Raw genomic sequence first — 24343 nt, forward strand, 5'->3', positions numbered from 1 at the left:
TGGCCTTGTATTTATACACAATGGATGAGATCGAAAGGGCGCAGTATTAAAATTCTAAAATGGTAAAAGATCTCAAGAAAGGTAAAACTTTTAAATTTTTAATTAATACCAAAAACGTTATAATCTTGAAAAGGTATATATTTAAATTTAGACCAAAAATTATAGGAATTATCGAAAAACTGATCCACTTTCAAATTTTTAATTAATACCAAAAACGTTATAATCCGAAAAGTTATATCTTTAAATTTAGACCAAAAATTATAGAAATTATCGAAAAACTGGTCGGCACAGTTGGCATTGCATTGCCCATGGGCTATCGTCATCTTCAGACTGCGCCAATTGCGGAGTATTTCATATTCTTTCATTGCTAATCATTTTTTCTCATACAATGGTTTAGTATTATGCGGAAATATTTGACTGATTTATCAATAAATTAGATCGTTTTAATCACCTTAGTTGGCGGTGGTGCATTTAAATTATCCTACTTAAAATAAAAAATAATAATAAAAAAAACACTCTTAAATTTGTATAAAAAAAAACAATAATTTTGGGATGAAAGGAGTAATTAATTATCGAGTTAATTCCAACAATGGTCCTCCGACTATATTGATTTTCTAAAATTAATCTTCAACTTTTAATTTGGACATATTACGTCCCTTGATTTTCAATTTTGTTCCAATTGAGGTCATTTCGGTCAGATTACGGTAAATTAGACTTTAAATGAAAGGGTAAAATAGTCATTTCATCTACCTAATATATAATTTTTCGTATTTTTGTCGTGTATGCGCAACTTTTCCCTTGTATGCGCGACTTCAAACATCAGTTTCACAATTAAGGAAATCTGATGTCCAAAATAGCGTATACAAGAAAGAAATACGAAGAATTATACATTAGACAAATGAAATGACTACTTTACCCTTTCATTTAAAGTTCACTTTGCCGTAATTTAACGAAAAGACCTCAATTGGAAAGAAATTGAAAGTCAAGGGACATAAAGTGTCTAAATTAAAAGTCGGATACTAATTTTGAAAAATCAATATAGTCGGAGGACTATTGCTGGAATTAACTCATTAATTATCACTAAACAAGATGCAAAAAAAAAAAGAGCAAATAAACAATCCAATTTCAAATATGCAATTCATGAGGAAAGCAATCCAAAATAGGTTCATCTTTCATCAACAATAAATGATCTGAGCTTTACTCTTGGACTGCTTTCCTAGCAGCATCCTCTTCGGCTTTCATCTTTCTCTCCCATCTTCTCTTCCTATAATCTGCCAACATTTTAGGCATTTGCTGCATTAGTTCAGCTGTCTTCGCACGCTTCTCCGCTGCAATTCTGTCACATTTATGCCCTTTCTGCTTCTTTCGCATTTCCTTCCTTTCTGGATCGTACGGCCAATCTTGCCCAGCAAGTAGAACTTCTTTGCGCAGTTGGGCTCGCCTACGAGCACTGATGCCCAGAGGCTTCCACGCTCCAAGTTCCCAATAACCCCAAACTCCCTTTGAGAGCTCGTTCTTGTATTTTGCCAACTTATCTTGCAACGGGTATTGGTACTCAGAAACAGCTTTTGCTACAGACTTTACTACTTTCCCCGCCATTAGTCCTGATGAAAACATAAACAAATCCAATCTAATCTTCCTAAATATAAGTTTAAGCAAAAAGAAATTTGAACACAACTTTATTACAGAATATGATTTTTTAAAAAGATTAGTAAGTGAACAATGAGAACCTTGGCAAATCTTTAGTTAGAAAATCTTTTTCATCAATTTTTTGGTTGTTAAAATTCAAATTCATCAATTTTGTTATCACAAAAACCACAGACCCAAGGTGAACCACAGCAGCACCTTTGAATAGCAGCTGCGAACTCTCCCGTAAATTCTGTAAATCAAAGTTCTGAGCCTATTCCCACACCTTATTTTATACTTCAAAATTCAAAAATAACACTTATGTAATGTGGCATTCACATTGTTTGACCTCCATTAACCAAAACACATATCGAGCATTTCACTGAACAGTTGGGGAGCAAACATCATAATACAACCAAGTAAAAAGGCAGAAACATAATACATGAAGATGGTGAGGACTGAGGTCAGGAACAGCAAATGTAAAGAAACAACCTCATGTATTATTAGTGGATATATAAATAATAAAACTGTATAATCTTATTATAAAAGCATGCTCTTTGGTATATAATGAAAACTAAAATCTTAATTTTGTTGTTCATTATTGATACATTATATTACAGTTAGCTATTTCATATTTTATAATCTATAATTGCTAAAATTAGCTTTTATTTCATGAATTTCATGAACTAGGAACAGAATTCTACTTTGTGAAGAAGATTACCTTTTTACGCAACACAACTCCATAGCAAAAGCTTAGAAGAACAGTAATATCCCTAACTAACAATTAGCTAAGACTAGACCAGCATTGAATCAAAACCTATCACTACTCCTTCTTCACTAGTAATCAATAACTCAATTTAAGGCAATCAAATAGTATACAAATTTACCTTTTTCTTACTGATTGGCCGAGACAGTGAGGCAGACAGGCGCAGATGGGTGACTGGCTAAGGGGCTACTGGGCGAGGCTGAGGTGAGGTGAGGTGAGAATCGGGAGGATCGAGGGCGTCGGCCGGACTGCCGGAGGCCGGTGGGATAGGGAATCACCGAACCAAAGGATTAGCCGATTAGGGATTTAGGGTGGGCAGATTGGACTTGGGGCGTTGGGTTTGATGTATTGGACTATTGGTCGAATGGTCCATTTAATCTGGACGATTAGGAAATCTTAGTGTTTAATTTGGGTCATACAAATTATTAATTTGATGGTGTGGATTTGATCTCAGCAAATTATATCGTGCACCATGATGCATAACTGATTATCCACCGAGTTTCAAAACGATGTCGTTTTGTTTAATGAAAAGAAACGACATTCGTTTCGTGCCGTTCTGCACTCTTCCGTAAAAAGTAACTCTGTTATTCAGTTTCATTTTGTATACACTGCAGTTTCAGTTCAACACAACTACAGTTTCATTTCGATTTTAATTATAGTTTCATTTTTTTACTAGTGTAGTTTGTACAAAAACATTATCCTCTCTGTAAATATGTCATATGTGACCTCTCTTATTGTTTTAAGATGATGAAAATACAAGTTTTATGATTAATTTTCTCCACCAAAATCCTAAGACATAAATAATGGGAGCCCTCGAGATTGAGATGTAATCTATAAATACAAATTTCTATAGTTGCCTTCTTGTTTGATCTTTTGAGTAATCACCATACCTTAGAATCATTCTCTAACTCAATCATGTAATAACCCTTGTCCCATATATTCACAACCCATAATATATTGTTATACTTTTAACTAGTGTCTTATAATAAGTTTTCTAGACTCTTTATATGTAATTGTGTTTCTTCATTCCTTGTGATTATACTATATTAGATAATGAATTGTAATAGAGTTAGTCATACTCAAAAAATATATATATATTATATTAGATAAAAATGTAAAGTCACCCTATTATTATAATAAAATATGTGGTAAAGTTTTAACCTAATAATACAATAAATTATCCAATGGGTGGGCTAACACATCTTCCTTTTTTTCTTTAATTTAGATGATAAATAACCAGGGACGGAGCCAGAAAATATGTTGAGGGGGGGCAAAGAAGTAAGGATGGATTCAATGACGGATTCAGAAAATTTTTTTAGTGAGGGAAAAAAATTAAAATAAAAAAGAATATTTAAAAAAAATGAAATACTTAAAAAGTATAACAATAAATATTGTTGGATATAGCGAAAAATAAAACATAGTAAATTTTATAAAAATATTTATAACAAAATATGAAACATAATTAATTTGATAAAACAATTCGAATATAAAACGCATTATAAATTACACATTCCATTATTAATATAAAGAAAGTTATATGGAAGTTATATATATCATGCCAAAATTTAATTGTGTTAATCAAAAAAGTGAAGAGGACTATGACATTGTGAACCCAGGCTATTCTGAAACTCATACACATTAGCTACCACCTCGTCTATCACAACTTTTGTTTACATAATCTGTTTTATAATACTTGTATGAATAATGTACTATATATACATATTATATACAATATAGGGTAGGGGTGGGGTGGGGTGAGGGGGGCAGCTGACCCCCCCGCCCCCCCTCTGGCTCCGTCTATGTAAATAACATGACATTAATCTTTAACAAATTAAATGCATGAAGTTAAAAGATGCCTTTCCATTGAATATAGTGGCATTAGGTAGCATAATCATGGGTATTATCATCTTTAACTAAAATAATGAAATAATGATTTAGATGTATTGTAAATATATCTATTTTTGTGAGCTATTACATAGTGAGATTTATCTAGGTTTGTATTGTACAAACCTAGATAAATCTCACTTTCCCTTTGTTCATTTTTTTACTAGTGTAGTTGTGTACTAGATAAACCTCATTCATATGTAATAGCTCGTAAATCACACAAAAGAGATAAACCACACCAGAAAGATTATGTGCGGTGTGTACAAGTGAGGTGATATTTACAAAAATTGAATTCATAACTTTCTAATACAAGAATCATGTTCCACCTACTTAGTCAACGGACCTCTTTTGGTATTCGTATTGCCATTTTTAAGATTACATTTAAGTAATTGTTTGATTTTTGTCCATTCTTAGGTTTATTATGAAAATATCTTCAAACATTTGTGTATTGTAATAATTAAAATAAAAATTTGTAATTTATTATTAAAATGTTAGTCGATTTTTAATTTAATTTAAAAAATACAACTAGACTTGAGTTGACTCATACATTTGTCATATACTCCATATAAAAAGGATCAATGATAACCTCAAGACTTTACATAAATTGTAAAGATTTGACTATTTGAGATCAAAACTTTAAATTATAAATTCCAGCCTCATTAGAAGCTAGCAATCGTAGTATGTAGTATATATTCCCGCAAGAGACTCATTATAATTTGACCTTTACCTCGAGTAATACTTTCTTAAGATAACACCTAACCTAAAACTTTATAACATTATCAGATATATCCTCTAGTAATTTGGCCGCCTATGAACAAACTAGACTAATTAGTAATTTGGCCGCCTATGAACAAACTAGACTAATTTATTTCCTTATATTTCTTTATCCACTAAGTTCATAACGTGAAATTTTTAGTACACACTTTTTCGAGATAATAACGGTGAGTTTACCTGGTCAGGGTGTAACCGAGCCGAGCCGAGCTTGAACTCGATAAACAATAGGTAGGTTCGAGCTCGAGCTCGAACTCGATCGAGATCTAAAATTGAAACTCGAGCTTGACTTGATTATGAAACGAGCCAGCGCAAGTCCGACTCGAATTTGAAGTTGACCGAGCTCGAGCCGAACTTTGACCAAGCGACTCGGCTATAATTTTATATATATATATGTGTGTGTGTGTGGGGGGGGGGGGGGGCTCGACAAGTTACAAGTTTAAAATATTTGAGTTCGAAATCAGCTCGAGTTTAGCTTGAACTAGAAGTTAATCGAACTCAAATCAAACTTTGACGCACCGGAGCTGCTCTGTTCATTTGCACCCCTAATCACAGCAAAAATAGTAAACCAAAAGTGAACCATATGCCAATCCCCAAAAACACAAAAGCACTTTTAGAGACAATACTAATATATATCAACCACTATACTCTGCAACATCTCCTCCCATTTCCATAGTTCCATTCTTAGCTTCTTCATTCTCAGCTCTCAACCACCAACAATGAAGCTCCTCAACTCTTTCTCCGCCGCTCTTCTCCTCCTCCTCGCCCTTCTCCCTTCTCCGGCATCCTCCCAAGTCTGCCCCAAAACCTGCGGCAGCATGACCGTGAAATACCCCTTCGGCACCGCCCCCGGCTGCGGCGACCCGCGGTTCCAGCCCTATGTCACCTGCAATAACAACCAGCTCACTTTCGCCACCCACACCGGCTGCTACCCCGTCACCGCCATAGACTACGACCACCACTCCATTTTCATCTCCGATCCCACCCTCTCCACCTGCTCTTGCACGCAGCCCAGCCGCGGCTTCAGTCTCGACTGGAACGCGCCCTTCACCTTCCACGACGACACCGTCTTCGCCCTGCTCGGCTGCTCCGCCGTCCCCTCCTCCCCCATCTATAAGTCCGCCGGCGGCGCCAACTCCTCTTTCCCCATGTGCGATTCCCAGGTATATATGGCTGCGGCTGTAAACCAACGAAACTCAACAAGTAAACATTACTAAACAAGCTTGTTCATAATTTTTTAGAAATCAAAGCTTTAACAAATGAGCATAATTTTTTTTTGAATGTTACTGGACTATTACATTGTAGTATCTGTTCATATACTTTCTCAACCTACTGAAATACAAAGAACCAATAACACTTGAACTTATAACCTTCCAAATGAAAGTCCAACCCGGATATCATTAGACCACATAGTCCTGATAGGTCTTAGTTAATTATATAAAAAATGACCTTTTTCTAAAAACTGATTATAAAAACTACTTATCAAAAGCTCTGTTTGCTAATTGAAGTCTACGAATAGTTTATCGAAAGCTCTGTTTGTTAGGGAGCGCCGGTGTGCAGCATTCTCTACGCGTGCCAGGCGATGAGCCGCCTGAATCTGCCGATCTCGAGCTGCTGCGTGTACACGCCGGTGGATCTGGGGCCGGCGTTCGAGATGGACCTGCAGAAGCTGCAGTGCTCGTCGTACTCCGCCATGTACGGCTTCAACGGCGGCGGCGGCGGAGAGGAGGGAAACCCGGCGGCGTGGAAGTATGGGATAGCGCTCAAGTATAAGTTCAACTTCAACAATGACTTCCCGGAGCTGTGCGCGAGCTGCGAGAGGAGCAATGGCGTCTGCGGCTACTCTGGGCCGTATAAATCATTTTCTTGTAACTGTCCTTCTGGGTTTAACACCACCACGGATTGCTTCCTGGGTTCTTGGAGTGGAAGCTTCAGAGTTCTCCCATGGCGGAACTCAGGTAGAATCACAAAAAACTCTGCATTTTTCTTCATTCTATATTTTAGATAAGAGAAAATTTCCAAAATAATAAAGTTTTGACTATCAAATTTATGTATTTTCTAGACTTTAGGAGGTATTGTTTTGTCCAAGTTTGTACATGTTTTAGTCTGGATGCACACAATTAATCCCTTCTCGCTCCGAGAGGCATAGAAACTGAATTTGGGTTATCTCGAAATTTTTTTCTACAAAAAGAGTTTATTTGTCACATATTCTATTGAGTTATAAATATAAATATAAATAGTTAATGATATTATTGGACGAAATTAGAAGTCAATGATCCAAGGGGTAAAATCATTACATCTAAGGCACAATTTTGGTAATTTACCCTTTTAAATTAAGTAAACTGTTGGTTGTGCTAAAAATAAGAAAAAAAAAACAAAACAAAACAAAACAAAAGCAAAAAAAATGGTGAATTGTCAAAATGGTATTTCAGCTATAGTGATTTCACCACTCTAGTTCTGGATTCCTAATTTCATCTGACAATCAAATCTATATTCATAGTCTACTTCCAAACAAATTCATAGTTAGCGGGGTCGATGATCATAGTGTTGAAATTTGAAAACACTATAGTCTAAGTCTATTTCAATAATTTACCATTTTACCCTTCTAAATATAGTCAATCGCCTGTTTCTTTGTCTGATTGTATGGAGCGGATTGATTACCCTCATGACTTTATTTGTAATGTTCTCAGTTTAAATTGACTATTTTTTTTTTTCAAAAGAAATAACAATTTAAACTATTACCAATGATATACTATATGCGGGCATTTATTATCTCATCTTTATTTTTTAATTTACGTGAAAGCGTACAACCGTTATCCAGATGTGCATTTTGAGTGAACCCCGCCATTATCCTTATTCTCAACACTAAGATCTAAGGATTCACTTGTTTTGTTTACAGGGTTTTTGCTGGTTGAGATCTTGGGATTGTTCATTCTATTTGCCTTGATGTAGGCTGCTGAAAGTGCTGTGACCAACAAGAAGTTTCAACCTGCAGATTTCAGTGTTCTGACATTATTATCAGCTTGATGGGAATCTTTAATTAGTTTAAATGGTTCAAATTGTGAATACAATGAGGCACAATCATGGGGAAAAAAAAAAATGGGAATGAAAATTGTTGGGTTTTGATTATTAATTGTTGAATTGCCTCCTATATCTTATTCTAAGTGCAAAGAATATGATGTTGTCAAATGCATCATTGCCATATAATTCCAGAACCCATGAATTTTTTTATAGAAAGTCTTACATTTATATCACTAGATTACAATATTTTGATTAACATATTAATATAAAGAAATAGTCTTGGAATATAATAAATGGTGTCATGAAGAATTGGTCCCCTTTGAGAACCCTACACTTGGACTACACAAACGTTGAGGCTTGAGTGGCATCATCATATTCATAGTTGAAAATTAATAAATATTATTTGGGACAACCCATAAGCGGAGGGTCTTGTCGGGAAATCGAAAATGATCGAGCCCGTTCAGTCAGAAGCAAAGAGGAGTCCCGCTCCTTCTGTCTGAATGGTTGGTTTAGGGTCCAAGGACCAGCCGGGGACTCCGTACAAGGTAGATTTCATGTTGATCGGACGTTTAGCTTAGTGATCACAAAATTTCAAATTTGATTCTTAATGGGAGCCGGCTTATTGGCGTTTTTTTTTTTATTTGAGTCGATCATCTATGACTTTGTGGTTCTTTGCGACTAAAGTCACAATTCAAGCCAAAAAATGAAAAATAGTTGACGAGTGAAGAAGGCAAATGACATATTAGCTGATGAAGCAATGTCCTGTCAAGTCTAGTGATACGTAGTCTTTATTATACTTTATTTCTTAATTCTTTGGTAGGTTAATACTCTTCTAGCTTGTGCAACTTATGTATATATATCGTGTACAATTGTACCGTCTCAAATATAATTGAAGGATGTGTTCCATTTCAACTAATAGTTTAAGTTGATAGTTAGACGTACAGTTGACTACACATTTATTATATTTATATATACGATACTCAACAGATCAGACTCCCCATGTGTATGTGCAGGCCAGTTACTTTTGTTAACAAGCCAAGCTACACGTGGACAGATAGTCTCTTACATAAGGTCGTTTCTGATACCAAATTAAAAATTAAGTTGATGCTCAACCACGCTCATACTCCATCAATAATTACATGTTCCATGCGTTACCATAAATTTTATAACAATATACCATCAACAAGACCAAACAATTTGCCTTACATCATTACATGTGTCTTATGTTAGCCAGTCTTAAACAAGACCAATGGTATCTAAATACCATTAATTAATAGGACACTAAACACCATGACCCAAAGATAACATGTTTATAAAAAAAAAAAACATAAAAATTGAGGAATCATATTGGACAAAAGTAAGAAGTATATATTATTAGAGTTGGTAGGAATATGTACCTTGTTTTGAGCACCACCACTTTGTGAAGAAGAAGAAGAAGAATCATTTTGATCTTGATGAATATAATGCTCTCTTTATCTGAACTTTTAGACAACGGGTGGTGTTCAAAGCTTTGGAATTTTTTTCCCTCAAAATATTCGAATCCTCCGGACTTTCATGATCCAAAGTTCCCAAACATCTTTTCTCTTTTGGATAGAATAGTGTTGTTGATATATAATCATAGTCTTTTAATTAAAGAATCATAGTACTCGATCGAGTAGATGTTTCTCAAGATTATGAGTAAATTTCAATCTTGTATAATAATTTGCAAATTATACAACAGAGATAAAATGTACTAAAAAGAGTCTGTACACTAAGCTCAATCGAGAGTAACTCATTTTTTTAGTACTACTGACTGTGTTATAATGTAATATCTGTTCATAACTACTTCACTAGGCTCAATCAAGAGTAACTCATTTTTTTTAATACTACTGACTGTGTTACAATGTAATATCTGTTCATAACTATTTTATCAACTTACTAAAGCACAAAGAGTCAATATCGCCCCACTAAGACTCAAATCCATGACCTCTCATTTGAGAGAGTCACTTCATGCTACTAGAGTGATTGGCAAGATACAACTCATTATTCAAGTGTAGAATTGATAGAAATACATGAATATTTCTAATTATAATTCCATGGAAAACACTATGCTCTGAAAGAAAAATGTTGGTGTTCAATGCAAGTGGACTGACCAAACAACCATACCAAAAGGCAAAAGCTATGATATCCTGCACTGGCTTTACAGCTGCAATTTCAATTTTAAATTTCACTTCATTCTGCTCTCCTCTACTGTCAATACTAAAAGATTACACAACCTGAAAATTTCAAAAAAAAAAAAAAAAAAAAAAAAAGTCCCACCACCATACAGTCTCAAGAACATATTCCCAGGATCAACTAGGCATAGAACATATTCCCAGAATCAACTAGGCAATGATAACAACAGAATATGGCCCCAGCTGATGTGAAGCAAGTAATGAAAGAATTTAGCAGGTAAACAATTGTCACTAAGGCGGCAGGCGCTAACGACCTCAAACTATATGTACAAGCGCACAGAAACTTTCCCCTCGGTTTCCTCTTCAAATTCCTACGTAAACAATGTCTGTGCGCCCCCCATTGTCTTTTTGCCATGATGGAGGTAAGCAAGCCACTGTCATCTTACGTTGCAGCAGCGGGCTTTCCCTTGGCTTTGCAGTTTTCCCCAGAGGCAGATCATTTGCTTAGGGGATTGATAGTGCGCTGTGTAATAGTCTTCGATGCATCCAAACTGGCAGAACTTCAAGCTGTGTACATACTCCACCGACCTCGAATTGTTGAACTTCTCTACCCACATTCCCATGCTCACATCCTCCATCTTGAACAACTGCAGCATGTCAAATGTGTTAAAGTATCGTTTTTTTTTTTTCCCACAGAAACCCTCAAGGGTAAATGTTTCCTCTCAAGAATTTGCAGAAACTCTATAAATCGTTTCAGAAACTAGTAAAGAATTAATGTTTATGCATATTTAAAGAAAAAATATTTGCAAATACGTGCTTATATTTTTGGGAAAGAGGTCGAATAGGCCCCTAAAATTTACTTGAGAAATCAGTTAGGCCTCTAAACTTTCAAAAGTTGCAATTAAACCCATAAGCATGTCACTAACCGGTTTTTGGGCTTCAATGCATCAAAATAACATGTTTATGGGTTTAATTGCAACTTTTGAAAGTTTAGGGGCCTAATTGACTTTTCGAGTAAAATTTATGGGCCTATTTGACCCTTTTCCCTAGATACCCCTCCTATTTTTCCCCTCCAATCCATCCCTCATGATGTGGCATCATTTAATTGGTTACTAAATTTCATTTTTAATTAGTAGTGGGTTAGCCTATTCATGGACACCCAATCAATGGAAGCCACATCATGAGGGGTAAGAAGCATTTTCCTTTTTATACTTGTAAATTCCACTAGCATTTTGTATCCTATGTTTCCCTATTTCCCATTTTCGTGTTACAAAGATTTAAACAGTAGTGCCTTCATAATTTTCATGCTTTGCGGGATGGACAAACATGCAGATATATAAGTACAATCAAAGAGAGGCGAGGGGAGAAAAGAGGGAATTGATATCATACCCTCAACTTATGTTGCTCAAAATCAGAGACGATGGACTCTGCAACGTCAGACGAGATGACATAACCAGGCCCATTCGCGTAGGGCGGATAATCTTCTTCTGGCCATTCCTGCAACTCCCAAGAACAAAAAGTGAGGTGATAAACAGACCAATTCAGGGTAAACTCCCAGGCACCGATAAAGCAATTTGTGGCAATTCAGCAAATATTTACAGTTCTGTAGAGAAAAACATTGAAGTATAGAGGCATGAGCGTGTAACTCTAGGTAGGAGGATTCAAATTCAACCTCCAGCCCACTCACATGTACCAAAAGAATAATGATAGTAGTGAGTGCGAGAGAAAAAAATGTAAAAATGACGTGAATTTGTCCGTAGGGACAGTTAACTTCTGAACTAGAACATGATAAGAAACTAAAACACAAGCAAACTGTAGCACTTGAACTCAATTAAGAAAAGAAACAATAAACTCACAACTCACAAGACTTCATCTTTATCTAATTTGAGATAGACACGCAATTTTAGCTTGTCTTTATTTGAAAAGGGAAAAGAAGGCCCATAGATAGTGAGAGAGGGTTAATATGCATTTTTTTTGGATCACGAGAGAAACCTGCAACCTGCACTAAGTAAATCCCGCTTTGTAACCCTGGCCATCAAAGGACCACAAGAAAGTAAACCACCCTAGGTCATCCATAGGTTACCAGTTCAAACTAAGAAGGCCAATAGAATGCTCCCGTTGAGAGTCGAACTTGGAAGGAGAATATACTTTTTAAAAAATCAGGAAAAAAAAAATACACACACACACACACATAGAAGTTGGCCAATCATCCAGGGGATCAAAAATAGAGAAGGAATAAGTGCATACCTCATAGGTGACTGCCCATTTACCATTTCGCAGTGGCTTATGGTAGTAATTGATGTTTCCAATATACAGGCTTCTGCCATGACGAATTTTCTTAACTTCATTCATGACAGCATCTATCCGTACAAATGTGTCATCGTCACACTTCATTATATACTTTGAAGCGACTGTACGGACCTGCAAAACTCCTGAGAGGTCAGAAAGACTGCATGATGACAAGGAAACTTGAAAGTTCATTAGATGGTGGGAAGCCCAGAAAAGGACATGGAAGCTGACAAAATTAAGTCTTATAACCACTCACCCCATATTCGCAGATTGCCACAGTCTTCAATACCACGAGATCATAATTATCCATGTAAGGCACTATAACAATATCACCGAAAAATTCTGCTTCCTTCATGAGTTCCGCATTTATTTCCTTTCTTCCATGCTGCAAAGTTCACATGTTAAGAACATAAGTATATATGTGGCCAAGGTGACTCGATTTTTTCATTAATATAGACTGCTTAAATATGCCACTTCTTACCATTGCTACAAAAAAACGGGCCACAACCTTCAATGACCTAATAGATCCATGTTGCATCCATGACTTTCTCACCGCCATCCGCTCAGCAAAATGATTGCCAGCAGAAAGGATTCCAATAAAGAGTTCCACAGGTTCAATAGGAAGAGGCGGGGCTCGCCACCTTGGCAACATTTCCAAGTGCCTCTGAGGAGCATAACTTGGATGAGTCGAGGGTAAGGAAGCAGCAAATATAGAATGCACATCCACATCCCCCTTCAGTGATAATCCCGTTGCATCTTCTAGCGTAAACCCCTGGCAACAATAACAAACATTTTTTTGACATATCTATTTATTTCAACTCCACCTTCAAGGGCATTAGTAGAGTGCTTACAGTGCGATAGGGGAAAGAAGAAATATGCCTCCCATCTACATGGATATGATAACCTTCCAAACCCGCACTAACTGTCAGTACAAACAACTTGTTCTCCGCAAATGGGTATGGCCAGTCAATTGACACCTTCTTCTTCGTCCTTCCTATCAGCCTCTTTAACCACCATGTCGCCTTCGATTCTTCAGAGTGATTATCATCACCACGAATCCACTTCTCACATTTCACCTGCCCATCAACTTTGTATAGTCCAGAAAATTAGAAATGTACACGAATGAAATGAAATATGGAAATAAACATAGTTGCATACAGATACTGCTCATGATAGAGTGATTACCAAACTTCTTCAAGTCAGGCATCACCCGTATATAATAATAAAATAATTGCATACATCATTGCACATACATATGAAATACTGCTCATGCTATAGGATAATCATCAAACTTTTTCGAGTTCGTGACAACTGAAGTTAACAATTACAATGTAATAAAAACATATCAAGCAACACCGAAAACATATTAACTTCAAGCAGCCTAAAACCACACCTATCAGTTGATATACAATTAAAAATTACATTAGCGCCTGCCAAAAATGGTTAAGTGTAATAGAAACATACTTTGCAACACCTGAATGATATGACATTAACATCACCTTCCCAATAATGATAGATGCCTCCACAGTGGTTCAAATATTGAGTTCCACTAAATTAGTTAACAACATTTAACATATATGCTTGGTGAGAAGAGCCAGTGAAATAACTTAATAATAATCACACAAATTCAACATGCTTCAGAAAGTGCAAAAACATGAAGAATTATTAAATCTTTACTACAAAAAGGAAAAAGGCAACGTTCAGATCAAGACAAAATCTCCTATGCAACCGTCTCACTGGTTGGGTTTTTCATAAGTATTACAATTTTCCTTGTAAGTACCTTTCCATTTTTCAACCCATAATATTACATTTTGATTTAAAAAGATCACATTTTTCATCAAAAATATCATATTTTTCACTATAAGTATTACATTTTCTCTCATAAGTAACAATCAATCAATCTATCTATGATTAGCATTACACTTTTCCTAGATTAACATTAACACTTCTTCTCATAAGTTGTTCAAAATCCCTAAATATTACATTTTAATTTAAAAGTATTATATTTTTTTCTCACGGACAATTTATTCCTAATTAGTATTACATTTTTCAACATAAATATTACATTTTCATATTGACACAACAGATATCACATCAGATCCGTAAGACGGTCTCACATATAATGGTCACACATAGAAGGATCCATAAGACCTTCACATCAAAATCAGTCACCACATTCTACCAAACAATCAAGAAAATGCTTACCAGTCTCTTCATCAGCTTTGGATTTCAGGCCATCACACCTCATTGCAGCTCCCCATTGCATCCTATAACACGTGTTCTGCTCAATCACTGGCCTACCACTCCAATCCCCTTTCAACCGCGGATTAAGATGCAGTATCCTCGGAGGATCCTCGCCGTCCACTGTCTTCAATCCCTGAAGCTCCATCATGAACTGGGAAACCATCACAGTCTCCTCCCCGTCCTTGGCCGCCGCAATCCTCGAATCCTTCTCGGAGTGGGCCCACCGCGGTGTCCCCACCACCGTCACATGCGACCCTAAGGTCAGTCCACACGGAATCACCATCAACCTATTACTCTCCACGAACTCCTGCCCTGTCAAAACCACTGAGTTAGGGCACGACTCGTTGAGATTCTTCTGAGTCCGATTCTCCAACTCGGTCCGAACTTTCCCGGATTCAATCTCCTCAAAGAGCTTCTTTCCGGCCACGAATGCGTCTCTAACGACTTTGTGGAGCTCCGAGAACTCGTCCTTGTCGATACTATCGAACGAGCTCTCGTCGAACACCAAACCCGAAACCTTCCTATACTCCCCCAATCTCCTCGGCGTCGTCTCTTGTGTGCGCGTCGCCCTGGTCGGAAGCCGAGAAACCGAGGTTTCCGTCCGGAGATGGACTGGCAGCGAGCTCCGAGACCGAAACGGGAGCTCCGGCGAGTCCAACCCGACTCCACTCCTGAAAACCAGAGGTATTTCGAAGCTCATTAGCAGCAAGTACAGAAACAGTAGCCCCATCAACACTTGAATCGATCTGAGCCGACTCACCGAGATCAGTGAGTCGAGCTTCCCTCGCTTCATCCTTAACAACCCCAAAATTCCTCAGCTCTTCTCAAATCTCAAGCATCAAAAGTTCAAAAAAAAAAAACTGAATTTTGAACAACGGATCGAGGCCCAAACCCTAAAATAAATCTTGCTGGAAAAAAGCAGGCGGAGAAGCAGAGGACTAGTTCATCATTCCAGATGAACTACAAGTCTACAACACCATTTCAGATGAACTACAACACCTATACATACACTATATACTCCCTAAATTATATATATATTTATATATAAATAATATATATATTTCTTTTATGTCTGGAAAGGGAAATATTTGAAATGCAAAATGGAACAAGATGATTGGCACTGTGTTTTCGCTGGCCGTTAGTGGGATGCACTGGCGATGCAAACGGCGTCGTAACATGGGGGAATGTGACATAATTATGGAGAAATTAATAAATTAAATTATTGGAATATAGTTTTGATTTTTGAAATTGGAAAATTCATTATTGTAATCATGTAAGCCACACATAAAAGGTTGTCTTCAGGTTAGTCCTTGTCGATACAGTTGTTTTACTTTCTAACGGGATTACAAATAGGAATTATTATCTTTATGTTTTTTATATTAAGTAGAGTTGTCAAACCGGACTCGTGAGAACAAATCGTGTGTATTCATCTAATATTTTTTAATGGTCTAGATTAGATTAAGTGTGTGTTTGGTTCGCATATGGGAATCGGAATCGGAATGCGTATCAAATACTTGCTAATGGTAATGGATTTTGGTGAAAGTATTTAGCACGTTTGGTAGTAGGGTGGAATGAGAATAGTTACTAATAGTAGTTTTTGAAAAGAGGAATAGGGGAGTGAAACTCTTATTTCATTTGGGTATGGATTTTTCAATTAATGAGGTATTCGAAACCGATAATAGTGTTCTAAATACCTATCAACCAAACAATAACAATCACTTTCATACCTATTCCTGTGAGCAAAACCCGTCAACCAAACACATCCAAGTGTGTGCGAACGTGAATTAAATGTGTGTAAAATAAAATAATTTGCATAGTTTAAATGTGAAAATTTTAAATAAGTTGTGTACTATTATACTTTGATGTCTCATTTTACATGGCTTGTTTATAGTTCATTAATCAAGTTTACTCTTTATTTTTTAGTATTTTTTAATAATTGTAATTTATTTATTTTTTTTGTCTAATAAACTAATACCACTTTTTAAATGTGATTTTTATGTATATAAAATATTAAATATTTAAAATTTTAATCTGTTGAAAATCTAGTTTGTAAAACTATATATGACGATGATGGTGTGATATTGCTAATTTCCAACCAAATAATGTTTTGGTTCGATAAGTTCCAAACTCTGCCGGCGGCGACACAGCACCTACGTGAATTCCAACAGCTACCGGCGATCGCCGCCGCCGATAATACAGCTCCTCCGTATGAAACAGATCAGAGGTGAGCTCTTCACCGGCCGCCGACGTTCCGACAATTCATTAACAGCCAAATAATCGAAGATTATCATTTGATTCGATCATTTGAACATTGTTTCGATTTTTGTGAGTGGGTGCATGGGGACACGTTGCTGACGGCGCGTGGGCCACCTTTATTTTATTTTATTTTATTTTAATAATCTTGGTGGCGCTGTGGCGGTGGTACGTTGGAATCGCCGCATTCTCATTTGAAATTTTGAAATTCTGAAAAGATTTTAGGAAAAAATACATAAATATAAAATAGAAAATGTTTTCTTCCTCTTGTAAAGTTGACCTCTAATATTTTCTCTTTTGATGCAACATTTATTTATTGAGTGTCATCAATTCGTTGACCCTATAACTAATTCAAAATAGAAATTAGTTACTAATTATAAGTATCAATCATCACAATTAATTATACTAATCAATCTTATATAAGTAAATCAAGCAATTGATTTAGTAACAAAGTTTCAAGTTTAACTCACATTGAATTGAAAGTTGTCGTAAATTCAAACTTTCTTGTAAATAAAAAATAAAATAAAAATATTAAAGTGGTAACCAATGCAATAAAGACATTACAAAGTGAATGAAAAAAACTTTGGAGGTTGTACTTGGGTACAATGAACCTATTGCTCATAGTGTCTTCATTGCACCTGATATGGTTATTAAAATTTTTTTTATTGTACCTAATACAACAAGTACTGGTACCAATCAAGACCAAAATTTCCTAGCAAGTTCCATTAGAGCAAACCCAATGAATATGTTTTTGGTTAGATTTAGGTCCACCCCAATCGTATATCTCCGCAGAGATTCCAAAGGTAATTTAGTGAAGTAAAAATTTTAAACATGATAGTGGAAATAATATGCAAAAGTATCTTGTACGTCCATAATATCAAGGTCGTTTAAAATTTCTAGTCTTTTTCTTGCAAGACGAAATTGTCTATGTCAAAATTATTTTTATCAAAGTTTTTATTATTTAGAGAGGGGTGTGACTCTGCAGAGGTTCAAAAGGTAGTTTAGTAAAATAAAAATTTTAGACCTTGATATTATGGAAGTACAAGATACTTTTGCATATTATTTCCATTATTGAAAATATATCTAGAAGATATTAATAAATTAAAATAGAACTGATGAAGGAATCTCAAAAAAAAAAAAAAAAATTATGAATACAAAAACTAGCTCAAATCAAAATACTGCCACATCTCCATATTATCCATCTGCCACTCAAGTTCTAGGCATAGAATTCATGCTTTTATTGTCCAGAAAGAAGCATGAAATTAAAGAAAAGAGGCCAATCTAGAATAGTCTTTGATTATAGAAGACACAATGATAATATATACTTATAAAGATGGGTATATTTTCTATTCAAGACAAATATACATTAATAAATAAAATTCAAGGAAAAAATTGATTTTCAAAATTTGATATAAAATGTCTTTGTATCTTTCTTCCTTAATAATTAAAAGACCCTTCAGGCCAGAAATTCATATTGTTGATTCTGATATTCTTACCCTTATCATATCAGACTTACCTGGTTATCAAAAAAGAAAAAAAAAAAAAAAGACTTCTTTTATTAAAAATTCAATAGAAACAACTTCTAAATTATATATATATATATATATATATATATATATATATATATAAAAGACATATTTGCTGGTGAAATTTTTAATTATTTTGATAAAAATAATTTTGATAAAATTAGACCAATTTCATCTTGCAAGAAAAAGACTAAAAATAGATGGTAGTGACTAGGAATGCTCTTAGGTATTGTATTATGACTTTGTTGTTGACTTTTGAGCCAAAATTTTCCGTTTAATCCGAAGTATTAAGCCATTATTTGTCTGCAGTGTATAAAGACAAAAGCTTTGAATTGATACCATACTTGATCAAGTTAGTTGATTATGACGTATAGATTTAATGGCTATAAATGTGTGTAGTTGTTATTACCTTGAAACCTATATGTCCTAAATTAATTATATCATAAAGTATGATCCATCTTGTAATATGTTATAATGTTTAAGTTAAAAAGTTCAGATAATGTGTTTGTAAATGTGAGTATCATATGTTCCTTGTACGCACCGACATTTTGCTATTTCTACTAAACTATTGAGTCACCGTAATTTACATTCTCTCACATACTCTGTCGGGTCGGAGTGCGGGGACCCTTAGGGTTGGGGATTCAACCTTTTGGGACAAGAGTATAATATGTTTTTATATTTTATAATTTATATAGGCCAACAACGAAAGCTCAAGACGAAGTCATATGAGGCAACTAAATGAATTGAGGAATTAAGGATTTTTTTCAATACTGACATGTATGTTGTTGTTGGTATTTTGAAACTTTGACCTAAAACACTTCTAAATGCATTTAGATTACAAGGAGATAGTCAATGACCTTTTGATCTAGTGGCATGAAGTGACTCTTCTAAATGGGAGGTCATAGGTTAAGAAATTAGATATGAATAGATACTACATTGTAACAAGAAGATATGTTTTTTTTTTGGTCGATTAACGTCATTTCCACATACCAATTCAGGAGGTGTGGGGGGAAAGGAATTTTTTTTTTTTTTTGGGTCGATTAACGTAAAAAACAAAAAAACAAAAAAAAAAAAAGTATACTAACACATATTGTGATAGCTATTTGAATCTCATCGTGTAATATACAAATATCAATATTTACAAAATGCAACAAATGATATTCATAGAACCTTTTCGCTCTATGTTGCACATGATCTTCTTAGTGTAAGTTTTAGTATATGTGAATTTTATATTATTTGAATTGAAGGACAAAAAATTTAGAAATGGCGTTTTGAACTATGAATTGAAGCACATTTAGCAGAAACCTAGGTCTATATTGGAGGCTCTGTCTCTAAGCCATCACCATTACTGACTCTTCTATGCTCTCCAAAATTGTCGCATTTAAACTTCCTCTCTCTATATATACTATACCCTACCAAACTAATCAACTTCAACCAACCCTCCAATTCTATTCAATGTATAAAGTAAAAATAAATTGATTGAGTTTATCGCGGATATAGATTTTGATCCGAACATATTAAAATAGTAAATCGGTTAAAATGGTGGTCTCGACAACCTTTCCGACTGTCGATAAATGTTCCTCAATTGGCCGCGAAAAGGACACGGTAGTGGCAGACATGGACGGAACGCTGCTTAGAGGTCGGAGCTCTTTCCCGTATTTTGCGCTCATAGCATTTGAAGCCGGCGGCGTTTTTAGGCTTCTTTTCTTGCTTTTGGTCGCCCCTTTAGTTGGAGTTCTCTACTATTTTGTTTCCGAAAACGCGGGAATCCAGGTGTGCATAGATTTTTTTTTTTTTTTTTTTTTTTTTTTTTTTTTTTTTTTTACAGGTGTGCATAGATTTATAGGTGACAATTATGTACTTTTAGGTTTTTTTTTTTTTTTGGTCATAACATCCTCATTTGGTCCTAATTATTGTTGCATGATCATTTTTTTGTCTTCCGGTAAAAAAATCATTGAAATGTCGTTAAATACAACGACATTTTAATCTTTATTTTATACAAAGTAGTTTGACCCGCTATATTTTTTATGTTTATTTTTTGAAAAAAAATAAAAAATAAAGACTGAAATGCTCTTGTATTTGATAAAATTTAAACTGTTTTGTTGATGGAGGATAAAAAATGGTCATGACACAATAGTATTAGGATCAAAAGTTGATATTTTGAAATAAAAAGACTAAAAATGAAATTTCACCTATAAATCTAGGATCAAAAATGAAATTAACTCTAATATAAAAATAAATAATAGATTAGTAAGTAACCTCGTATTTGGAAGAGTCACTACTTCATGCCATTAGACCACATGGTTATTGGCTATTTTGTTACATTTAATTGTAAAATTTTTAAAAAGTTTTTTTTTCAAAGGTTTAGAACCAGTGCAGCATGGAGAATGTTCACCAAGTTCTTTCTAACTATTCATTGCACGTGCAAATAAAATTCATAACTGAACCTGCAGGTGCTGATCTTCGCGACGTTCGCCGGAATGAAGGTGTCGAGCATAGAATCCGTGGCGCGCGCCGTCCTGCCGAAGTTCTACACGGCGGACCTCCACCCGGAGTCGTGGCGCGTGTTCTCGTCGTGCGGCGGGGCGCGGTGCGTGCTGACGGCGAACCCGACGGTGATGGTGGAGGCGTTCCTGAAGGGCTTCCTGGGCGCCGACATGGTGTTGGGGACGGAGATTTCGACGTGGAAGGGAAGGGCTACCGGGCTGGTGAAGAAGCCCGGCGTGCTGGTTGGGAAGAACAAAGCCGATGCTTTAAAGAAGGCTTTTGGGGAGACTCGGCCGGAGATTGGGTTGGGTGATCGCCACACCGATGCCCCCTTCATGGAGCTTTGCAAGGTTAGTTTGATCATGGCGTTTTATTTTTTATTGATGTCTAGAAAATTCATAATCTCCATATAAACTATGCTTTGTAATCTTAGTCATTATAAAATTATAAGACAGTTTAGGTTGCTTATAGCTTATTACCATTTCAAATCAATAAGGTTAATGAGTTAATACCCAAAATCGTCCTCGACTATAGTGGTTTTTCTCAATTTCGTCCTAAACGACTTTGGTGACCTAATATCGTCCCAGACTTTTGTGTTTCGCTCAATTTAGTCCTCCATTTGTTATTCCGTCAAATTGGTGTTAAATTAAGGGACAATTCAGTAATCTCAATATTGATCTCTCTTTACTTTCAACTTGTGAAGTGCGAAATTTATCTTTCTTGTACGAATTACACCCAGAATTACTCCCGGACCTGCAAATCAAATTTTATATTCGCAGTTTTAGGAGTAATTCGTAAAAAAAAAAAGAATTTCGCAGTTCACATGTCTATGAGTAAAGAGATGTTAATATTGAAATTACTGAATTGTCTATTTATTTAACACCAAATGGACAAAATAACAAATGATGGACTAAATTAAGCAAAAACACAAAAGTTTGGGACTAAATTGAACGAAACACAAAAGTCTTGGACGATATTAGGTCACCAAAGTCGTTTATGACGAAATTGAGAAAAACCACTATAGTCGAGGACAATTTTGGGTATTAACTCTAAGGTTAATATATAAACTGCTCAATATGATACTTGAACTTGGAAATATCTATATATTATGTTATATAAAAGTTCAAAATTTGTCAAACACAATTGGAGATCTTACCTAGTTGCATTTACCAACTATTCAAAATGATCGGAGCTGATGTAGTAAATATGGGGTTTCTACTACTTTATATGGTATTAGGTTCCGTTCCGGATACGGCCCCTTTACATAATATGCTTGTTGGTTTAAATTTTTGAGCTCGGATGGTTTGACAGTAGGTCAGAGGTTCCCGAACTAAAGGTTAGTGTGTAGAAATTGCCAAAAGTCCCTCATCTCCGCATGTTTTAGTGCGGTATTTATAGGGGGTACGGTGATAGGGGATAGATACCGGTCTCTCGGCATGCACGGCGCGTGGGGCGCATGCAGAGGTGACGCCGACCGTCCATGCTGATCTGTTCACGTGTTCGCAGATTCCTGTCGCTATGAGGCTCATTATCGTCGTATTTGACTGATGTTCAAAGTACCAAAGGTCGGGGCTCGGTCACGAGTCACGACCCAGAATGAACGGGGCGATGTGATCGGCACTTAATTCTAATTTACTAGCGAGGTCCTCTCGTTTTAGAATTCGGGTCAAGGAGGCATGAGAAGATCGAGTTAGTGCCGATCAGACCGAGCTCTACACCCCTAGTAGGTTCGGTACCGGTCTAGTGTTGATTAAAATATGGTCCGGAAATAATCCCTATCACGAAGATTAGGTTGTAATGAAAAGTGATCATAGAATTATATTTAGCAGTTTAAAAATATGTCATTTTCTTTTGTTTTATTTGGCAGGAAGGATACATTGTTCCTCCAAATCCAAAGGTGAAAGCGGTGACCATAGATAAGCTTCCCAAACCGGTCATCTTCCACGACGGCCGGCTAGTACAGAAGCCCAACCCTATCGTCGCTCTTCTCACCATTCTTTGGATTCCGGTCGGCTTCTTCCTCGCGTGTCTGAGAATCGCCGCCGGCTCCCTCCTCCCCATGTCCATCGTCTACTACGCCTTCTGGGCCCTCGGCGTCCGCGTCACAGTCAAAGGCACTCCGCCGCCGCCGCCGCCGCTCAAAAGCGGCCACTCCGGCGTCCTCTTCATTTGCTCCCACCGCACTCTCCTGGACCCGATCTTCCTCTCCGCCGCCCTCGGCCGCCGCATCCCCGCCGTCACCTACTCCGTCTCCCGCCTCTCCGAGCTCATCTCCCCCATCAAAACCGTCCGCCTCTCCCGCGACCGCGCCGCCGACGCCGCCATGATCACGCGCCTCCTCGAACACGGCGACCTCGCCATCTGCCCCGAGGGGACCACCTGCCGCGAACCGTTCCTGCTCCGGTTCTCCTCCCTCTTCGCCGAGCTGACCGGCGAGCTGGTCCCCGTGGCCATGGTGAACCGGATGAGCATGTTCCACGGCACGACGGCGCGTGGCTGGAAAGGGATGGACCCCTTCTACTTCTTCATGAACCCCAGCCCCGCCTACGAGGTCACGTTCTTGAACAAGCTCCCGCCGGAGCTGACGTGTCACTCCGGCAAGTCTAGCCACGAGGTGGCGAACTATATACAGAGGGTTATCGCCGCGACTCTCTCGTATGAATGCACTACTTTTACCAGGAAAGATAAGTACCGAGCTCTCGCCGGAAACGATGGCACGGTGCCGGAGAAACCCCGGATTAAGGCTAGCAACATCATGGGCTGCTAATATCGATTATCGATTAATCTTTAATTATATCATGTAACTTTCTCCGTTGTATTCTATACATGAAGTCAAAATATACAGAGATTGGCAGTCGTTAAGAACAACGACAACCTAGTAAAACCTTGTTCTTGTTACATAGGTTGTTTCACATGTGGTGTTAAAAAAAATCCTAAAAGAAAAGAATCTTTTAGCCACCAAAAAAAAAAGTAACTACTGATGATGTACACCCAGTCACCTAGTAAAACGTTTTTGTGTAATAACTCACAAATCATGTAGAAAAGATAAACCGTCAACTTAGTCACTATTAAGGGCAAATTATTGTGTCGACCGTGGTCCACACAGCTGCATAGACCACAGTCCAAAACATTGTCTTGAATATTATAAGTAAAAATAATGTACATTATATGTTAAAATAATGTACATTACATGTTAGAATAATGTACATTATGTGAATGTATATTACGTGTTAGAAATTAGAATAATGAAACATCTGAGATAATATAATGTACATTATGTTTTAAAATAATGTACATTATGCTTTAGAATAATATACATTATG

At 36.5% G+C, this 24343-nt stretch overlaps 4 protein-coding genes across 5 annotated transcripts; 2 read left to right on the plus strand and 2 right to left on the minus strand.

Annotated features, from left to right (window-relative positions):
• Nucleotides 1–1098: 1098 nt before the first annotated feature.
• On the minus strand, nucleotides 1099–2733 carry LOC109166275. 2 transcript variants are annotated; one of them, XM_019315205.1, is made up of 2 exons: nucleotides 2517–2733; nucleotides 1099–1606 (listed from the first exon to the last, which is right to left on the minus strand). In XM_019315205.1, exon 2 carries the CDS (start codon nucleotides 1597–1599, stop codon nucleotides 1198–1200), a length of 402 nt encoding a protein of 133 aa, XP_019170750.1. In that variant the 5' UTR covers nucleotides 1600–1606; nucleotides 2517–2733; the 3' UTR covers nucleotides 1099–1197. The 2 variants fall into 2 exon arrangements, with proteins under 2 accessions (XP_019170750.1, XP_019170749.1); XM_019315204.1 differs by having other exon boundaries at nucleotides 1099–1604; nucleotides 2514–2733.
• A 2912-nt stretch (nucleotides 2734–5645) lies between these two features.
• On the plus strand, nucleotides 5646–8277 carry LOC109166272 (wall-associated receptor kinase-like 20). The gene is made up of 3 exons (XM_019315201.1): nucleotides 5646–6210; nucleotides 6591–7005; nucleotides 7947–8277. Exons 1-3 carry the CDS (start codon nucleotides 5767–5769, stop codon nucleotides 7997–7999), a joined length of 912 nt encoding a protein of 303 aa, XP_019170746.1. The 5' UTR covers nucleotides 5646–5766; the 3' UTR covers nucleotides 8000–8277.
• Nucleotides 8278–10242: 1965 nt separating this feature from the next.
• On the minus strand, nucleotides 10243–15791 carry LOC109166269 (hydroxyproline O-galactosyltransferase GALT6-like). The gene is made up of 7 exons (XM_019315195.1): nucleotides 14716–15791; nucleotides 13362–13597; nucleotides 12992–13282; nucleotides 12767–12895; nucleotides 12469–12642; nucleotides 11611–11718; nucleotides 10243–10868 (listed from the first exon to the last, which is right to left on the minus strand). The coding sequence occupies exons 1-7, from the start codon at nucleotides 15545–15547 to the stop codon at nucleotides 10659–10661; spliced, it is 1980 nt and encodes a 659-aa protein (XP_019170740.1). The 5' UTR covers nucleotides 15548–15791; the 3' UTR covers nucleotides 10243–10658.
• Nucleotides 15792–20072: 4281 nt separating this feature from the next.
• Nucleotides 20073–23918, plus strand: LOC109166135 (glycerol-3-phosphate 2-O-acyltransferase 6-like). The gene is made up of 3 exons (XM_019315021.1): nucleotides 20073–20306; nucleotides 20987–21370; nucleotides 22888–23918. The coding sequence occupies exons 1-3, from the start codon at nucleotides 20073–20075 to the stop codon at nucleotides 23785–23787; spliced, it is 1518 nt and encodes a 505-aa protein (XP_019170566.1). The 3' UTR covers nucleotides 23788–23918.
• Nucleotides 23919–24343: the final 425 nt, after the last annotated feature.

The sequence above is a fragment of the Ipomoea nil genome, unplaced genomic scaffold (genome assembly GCF_001879475.1).
Source record: "Ipomoea nil cultivar Tokyo-kokei standard unplaced genomic scaffold, Asagao_1.1 scaffold3087, whole genome shotgun sequence".
Taxonomy (NCBI): domain Eukaryota; kingdom Viridiplantae; phylum Streptophyta; class Magnoliopsida; order Solanales; family Convolvulaceae; genus Ipomoea; species Ipomoea nil.

What these genes read in the sequence shown, in the direction of transcription:
- LOC109166275 (XM_019315205.1), bottom strand. Translation starts at nt 1,599, where the DNA reads ATGGCGGGGAAAGTAGTAAAGTCTGTAGCAAAAGCTGTTTCTGAGTAC.
- LOC109166135 (XM_019315021.1), top strand. Translation starts at nt 20,073, where the DNA reads ATGGTGGTCTCGACAACCTTTCCGACTGTCGATAAATGTTCCTCAATT. An exon ending in CCGAAAACGCGGGAATCCAG is followed by an intron (nt 20,307 to 20,986) that starts GTGTGCATAGAT and finishes CTGAACCTGCAG; the next exon opens with GTGCTGATCTTCGCGACGTT. An exon ending in CCTTCATGGAGCTTTGCAAG is followed by an intron (nt 21,371 to 22,887) that starts GTTAGTTTGATC and finishes TTTATTTGGCAG; the next exon opens with GAAGGATACATTGTTCCTCC.
- LOC109166269 (XM_019315195.1), bottom strand. Translation starts at nt 15,547, where the DNA reads ATGAAGCGAGGGAAGCTCGACTCACTGATCTCGGTGAGTCGGCTCAGA. An exon ending in CAAAGCTGATGAAGAGACTG is followed by an intron (nt 13,598 to 14,715) that starts GTAAGCATTTTC and finishes GACTATACAAAG; the next exon opens with TTGATGGGCAGGTGAAATGT. An exon ending in AATGGGCAGTCACCTATGAG is followed by an intron (nt 11,719 to 12,468) that starts GTATGCACTTAT and finishes TGGGAGTTGCAG; the next exon opens with GAATGGCCAGAAGAAGATTA.
- LOC109166272 (XM_019315201.1), top strand. Translation starts at nt 5,767, where the DNA reads ATGAAGCTCCTCAACTCTTTCTCCGCCGCTCTTCTCCTCCTCCTCGCC. An exon ending in TCCCCATGTGCGATTCCCAG is followed by an intron (nt 6,211 to 6,590) that starts GTATATATGGCT and finishes TCTGTTTGTTAG; the next exon opens with GGAGCGCCGGTGTGCAGCAT. An exon ending in TCTCCCATGGCGGAACTCAG is followed by an intron (nt 7,006 to 7,946) that starts GTAGAATCACAA and finishes TTTTGTTTACAG; the next exon opens with GGTTTTTGCTGGTTGAGATC.